The 5762-nt window shown below is 49.6% G+C and overlaps 1 protein-coding gene across 1 annotated transcript; it reads left to right on the top strand.

The window, feature by feature from the left end:
* The first annotated feature begins 3767 nt into the window (after positions 1-3767).
* LOC113980085 lies at positions 3768-5357 on the top strand. Its single transcript, XM_027707341.1, has 4 exons — positions 3768-3928; positions 4493-4537; positions 4680-4836; positions 5055-5357. Exons 1-4 carry the CDS (start codon positions 3774-3776, stop codon positions 5355-5357), a joined length of 660 nt encoding a protein of 219 aa, XP_027563142.1. The 5' UTR covers positions 3768-3773.
* Positions 5358-5762: the final 405 nt, after the last annotated feature.

The following is a 5762-nucleotide window of genomic DNA, read 5'->3' as shown; positions in this document are numbered from 1 at the left end:
TCCCCCCCCCCCCCAGTGTCCTGTCCAAGACAAAGCTGCCTTTCCTTGCGGGAATGGACCGGCCGGGCTTCGGCAATGTGGCCCCTCGAAAGACTAAGTGACCTCTTCCAACACATGCTGGCATTTCCAGCACTGCTTACAAACCCGTGTTCTCAACCCCGTGCACATGGCCAGTTCTGCAGAATATTCCACCAGCGTGTTTGAAGGAATAGCCCATGAGGCTCCATTTCTTGTCCCACGGGCTCTCTTGCAGCATATGACACTGTGGCCCTTCACAGATCTTTGCTGTAGTGTGCAAAAATCTATTTTCTTACACTCATTGTTTAGCCAAATGTCATTTTGATTTAAATCTGCACGCTAGACAAGTATTTCAGTAAACTGGCTGGTATGAGCTCAGTTTTGCCAGCAGGAGTTTGACAAGACTGTCCGATGCAGGGCATCAGTTAACTCATAATTACCTGGATGATTGCATCCTTTTCTAATTTTTTTGATTACAGAAAATCATCATCTTTATATATATATATATACATATATATATATCATAGAAATTTTATAGCAGTTGCAGGTAAACTGTCAGGGTTGGTTTTTTAAATATTTTTTTAACTATAAAGTATTCTATAATTATGCATGTGATTTTAACATTTAATATACAAGAATAAATCTCTTGCTGGTTTTAGAGTATTGCATTAAAAGTATATGTGTTCTCTCTTCTTTTCCTGTTCCAGGAGAGCTCTTTTGTAACTCGTGTTATCTGTAAGAAGATTGTAACGTCGGCACTGCCGATTCCAGTGCCTTTACCTGAACTCGATGTATTGTTAGCTGTATTATTGTTTGCATGCATTGTTTTAGACAGAACTAGGGGGGTGGAAGAGAAAATTGAAAGAAAACGTTGTAGAGGAGGCGAAGAGAAAGACTGTAGAGACCCTAATTTAGCATTAAAATCTGTCAGTCTGCTGGTTCAGGCTCCTTGCAGAAAATGGTGAAGGAGGTTGGTGAGGAACTTCAAGGGAAGCAGCAGTGCAGGTTTGCAGAGGGATTTGACAGCACCTATCCCAGGTACTATTTGTGTTAGCAGAGGGTGAAATGTGTCAGCAGTGTGAAGGAGAACACTGTTCTGTGCAGTTTGTTTCCAGCATCCCAGCGTGTGCTGGCCTGGAGAACACGTTCCAGCGTTTGTGACGCTGTCACACCCTGAGCGAGACCCGAGGGTCAGTCCTGCCTGTGCAGAGAGCAGTTGGTGTTCCATGCACGTGTTCCTGGGGCTTTGTCCCAGACAGCCCAGTCATGGGTGATGCTCTGCACCCCCCTGACTCAGCCAGGGCTGCTGCCTTAGGGGGACGTGGGGCTCTCCCCACATCTGCTGTGGGGGTGTGACATAAGGCAGAGAGCACCACGGGCAGCACGTGTGTTGTACATCCAGAGATCCGGAGTATTGTGTCCCTTTGCCTTGTATCTGAGACCCCTGGCACGTGGCCGTATTTCATTTTGTAAATGTCGAGTGTTGCACATAATAATACATTGCAATGCTGAACTGTAATTTGGGATGTTGTGTGCTGTGGTTTTTGGGGGGAGCTTTTTTTTATTTTAAATGGTTCATGCTGTAAAGTTTTGTGTCTGAGTGACTCTGATGCTGCTGCTTTTTGTGCTGCTTGACCCAGTGTAAACTCTTTGCAGAGGAAGGACCTGTGCTTGGCCTGAACAGTTGGTGGAAGCAACAGGCAGGGCTTGGCTGCTGAACCCCTCCTCGTGACGTGAAGGCTGATGTTCAGTGCTCAAGAAAATTCCGCTGTTTTCGTAAGACTGTGACACTGACACTGAGGAGAGGGAAGGACTGGGGCAGAGTATTAAGAAACTCAGAATTTCAGGCATGAAACAAAAGAAAGCTCAGAGTGCAAAAAGGGAAATGTGTGCCTAAACTGCCTCGAGACAATTTTGCTGTCTGTTCTTGTGCAATTGTGTGTTCTGAAAATTAGAACATTTTATTCATTGTGCTGCCCAAAACACTTCTCACTTCTCATAACGCCAGGAAACAGATGATACAAAAACCTGCAGAATTTGGACTGGTAAAAATAAGCTATTTGGTCTTCTCCAGTACGAGGTGTTTGATGTTAGGAATGACTGAAAAGCAAGGAAAAGGTTATAGTTGAGTTTGTCTCTCATCACGTTCATTCAGAGCACACTGAGACAATGGGGGGGGTGGGGGGAAGAGCATGGAAACAGGTGAAATTTCCCTGAGAAAAGCCTGAGATCAGAGCATTAACTGAGAGCACAGGCTGGGATTACTGAGCAGCACCAAACCCTGTGCACACAACCCATTCAGCTCTGCCCCTCACGCTGTGCCAGGGGGTTCATGGCCCTGCCAACAAACAGATGCTGAATTAAGGAGTGCCGGGCTGTGGTTGTGTCTGAGCTGCTGGGTCATTTACACGTTCATCAGCCACAGCCTGTAATAAATACTGCATTTCGTTCCTGTTTTTCTTTCATCCTTATATCCAACTTTCCATCCCTTTTTTTCCTCTATGTGTCTTTTGTGTCGTTTTCTTGTCCTGTCTGCTCCCCATCCCATTCCCTGTCACTACTTTGCTCTAGTTTGGTTTTGTTTTTCTCTTTTAATAAATAAATATTCCATATTAATTTAATAAATATTGCTCAATCCCTTTCCCTGTTCCCTGTCCTGCTTTTACTCTCCATATGTCACTCCCTGTCTGCATCTTTATCTTTCCTTCCTTCTGCTTCTCCTTTTCCTATGTCTGTCCTGCCCCTCTTTTTCTCATTCTGCCCCAGTGTCCTGCTCCCTGATCCTCTTTCCCTGTTGCTGTCTTTTTATCTGTCCTTCTCCATGCCCCTCTCCTGTTCCCTTTCTTTTTTTACTGTTGCTCTGTCCTCATTGTTTCTCACTGCTATCCTTCTGTCCCGTTCCCTGCCCCTTTTCTTTTTTAATCCCTTTCTGTCGTGCTGCCCGTCCCAGTTTTGTTCTTCATCTCCCTCCTGCGCCCTGTCCTTCTTTTTCTTTCTCTGTCCTGCTCCCACTCCCTGTTTCTGCCTCTCCTCCTGTCTCCCTGGTGCTCCCACCCCATTCCTGCTGTGGGTATCTCTGCCTGGGTTCCATCCCCCAGCAGGCACGTGGTGCTGCCTTCGAGTGCCACGGTTTAGTGGTGGGCTGGGCAGTGCTGGGTTAATGGTTGGGCTTTGAGGATCTCAAAGTTCTTATGCAATGTAAATGATTCTGTGCTGCTTTGTCTCTGGCCTGCCCCCTAAAAAGGGGAGGTTACAGCCCAAAAATACCTGGGAATTCATAAAGAGAGTGTGCGTGCGTGTGTGTTTGTAAAATGCTAAAGCCTTTACAGTTTCTCATTTATATGTATATATATATATATCTTAACAAATAATTTATGTAAAAATTAATTTTAAAACTAAACCCTCATACCTGTTATATTTATATAGAGGATTCTAGGGTCTAAGAAATTGCAAATATGGATCTGTAGGCCTTGAAAGTGTAAATATGATTTGCGTAGGTATGAATCAAACGCCAAAGGCCTTGTACCCGTGAGGCCCCGGAAGGGCGCTGGGCCGGGGCGCATGCGCAGTGAGCCAGCGCACGGCCCCAGTCACGTGGGAGGCGCGGGCGGCCCGGCCCAGGACAGCGCGTGCGCAGTGACTTCAATGACCGCGGGGCCGCCTGCTGGTCAAAGGGAGAGGCTGCAGCGACGGGACCTGCGCATGCGCCGTGCCCGGGGAGCAATTAGCGGGGAACAATTAGCGGGGAACGGGAAATGGGGAGCGGGGAACGGGCGGGCCCGGGGGAGCCCCGCAGGGGACGGCCGGGCCGGCGGCACCGAGCGGGGAAGGAGCGGCCGCGCCGGTTCCCGGGGCACCCGGGACTGGTGGTCTCCCGCCTCTCACGGAGGGGTAAAATGAACATTTTGAGGTAAACCCGAGGCAATTAGTGAGGGACGTTCAGGGGGGAAATCGAGGTTCCCTGAGCGGCACAGGAAGGGACAATTCTGGGGTAAAACCTGAGCTAGTCGCGGCAGGTTTAGGGGTCCAACCCGAGTTCCCGTGCGGGGATCGGAAGGAACGTTTCTGAGGGAAAAGCAGAGGCGAATTGGGAGGGGGAGCAGAGGTGACATTTTCCACAGAAATGCTGAGGTAATTTGGATGAAACAAAATCACCACTTTTGTGGGGTGAACCCAGGGGTACCTTAGAGAGGAAAAAAGGAGCTTTTGTGAGAGAAAGGCTGGGAATTCAGACCAGACCGAGGCGGCGTTTTGGACAGAAAACCTGAGGTTACTTAGCAGGGACAGAGGTGACCCTTTGAGCTGAAAACCTGGGGAAATTTAGAGGGGACACAACCACTGTTTTCTGTAGGAAAGTGGGAGGTGATGTAGAGGAGAGAGAGGTGGCGTTTGGAGGGAATGGCTGAGGTGGTTGGGAATGGCTGAGATTGACTGTGGGCTGCAGACTGAGCCCTGGCTCCTGAACCCTTTCCAGTCAGCAGGGGCTGTTCCCAGAAGCCCTGCCCTGGCTCATAACTCGGTAACATTGTGTTCCTCCAACCAGACTCCCAGGTGCTACTTTGGTTCTCCTCTCGCCTTTGCCTCCTGGGACCGTCCTGGTGTTGCAGCTCCATAAAGTCCGTTTTGTCGTTTATTGGTTTTGATTATTGTGCCTTTTCCAGGTTGTTTCCAGGTGCTCGGGGAGCGATTCCCCAGGAGGAAGGGGAGCCTTGGCCCCACCTGCCCGGCTCAGTTGGACGGGACAGAACTGGGGCGGCCTGGCAGGGCATGGACACGTTTCTGAGTTCTGCAGCGCCTCGAAACCTTTCTGTGTCCCAGGTCAGTCACTGCTGGTGAGCCCGAGCCTTGGTTTGGGGGTTCAGGAGCCCGGGGGGCCGAGCTGGGGGGTGTTTGCAGCTCTGCCAGGGCTGGAGCTGGGCTGGGCCGTGGGACAGGCTCAGGGGAGCTGGGGGAGGGTCTGGGGCTGCCGGGAGGGTAACAGACGGGTGACATACAAATGCCAACAATGATGTTTCGCCACTGTTCCTGCCTGTCAGAAAACTTCCTACCAAAAATTCTGTCTCGGTTTTCCACCAGAGGTTCTCACCAGAATTTTCCCCGTGGAGTTTTCCTGCCGAAGGATCCTGTTGTTGTCGTCTCTTCGAACATCTGAACGGGGCCACGAGCCAAGAAACCACACACAACCTCCTCTGAACACTGTGAAAGTTGAGGAGAAATTCGGGAAAAGCAGGGGAAGGAGGAGTGGGAAAGAGGATTGGCTCTGGCAGCTGAGGGTCTCTGCCCCGCCTCGCCCTCACCTTTTCTTCTGCCACCGTAAGCTGCACATTGCGGAGAGCTGAAGCTGGAAAAGCCCCAGCCTGGCTGCATTGCAGAGAAACAGAGCTGCAAATCCCCCCTGCAGAGAAAGAGAGAACACCAAAAGCGGCAGAGACAGAGAAAAAAAGGCCCAAAACTGCTTCTCTCTCTCTCTCTCCCCCCACCCCCCAGAGCAGCTCCAGGGAAAGGGAGCTTTTGGGGGGATCTTTGCTCTGCTTCTCAAAGGAATCTGAGCACTTTCCAAACTTGGCTGATTTCTTCCTCTTTGCATCTCTGAGCAATGAATAAAAACAGTTTGGGTATCAACAGATAACTTGGATCAGTTTGAATTTTCCTTGAGGGAATATTGGAATCTGAAAGTTCTTTCTGCAATATTGAAGCAGATTGTAACACTGGGTCAGTTTGGGGTCATTTTTTGGGGAGATTTG

The sequence above is a fragment of the Neopelma chrysocephalum genome, unplaced genomic scaffold, assembly GCF_003984885.1.
Source record: "Neopelma chrysocephalum unplaced genomic scaffold, ASM398488v2 Primary Assembly neopelma1_92169, whole genome shotgun sequence".
NCBI classification, from domain to species: domain Eukaryota; kingdom Metazoa; phylum Chordata; class Aves; order Passeriformes; family Pipridae; genus Neopelma; species Neopelma chrysocephalum.
This window is presented reverse-complemented; position numbering and strand designations above follow the sequence as displayed.

Bases quoted from the DNA above. Each gene is read 5' to 3' on its own strand.
- LOC113980085 (XM_027707341.1), top strand. From the start codon at position 3,774: ATGGGGAGCGGGGAACGGGCGGGCCCGGGGGAGCCCCGCAGGGGACGG. The intron at 4,538-4,679 runs GTAACATTGTGT...TGCCTTTTCCAG, and splicing joins CTGCCCTGGCTCATAACTCG to GTTGTTTCCAGGTGCTCGGG. The intron at 4,837-5,054 runs GTCAGTCACTGC...CCTGCCTGTCAG, and splicing joins GAAACCTTTCTGTGTCCCAG to AAAACTTCCTACCAAAAATT.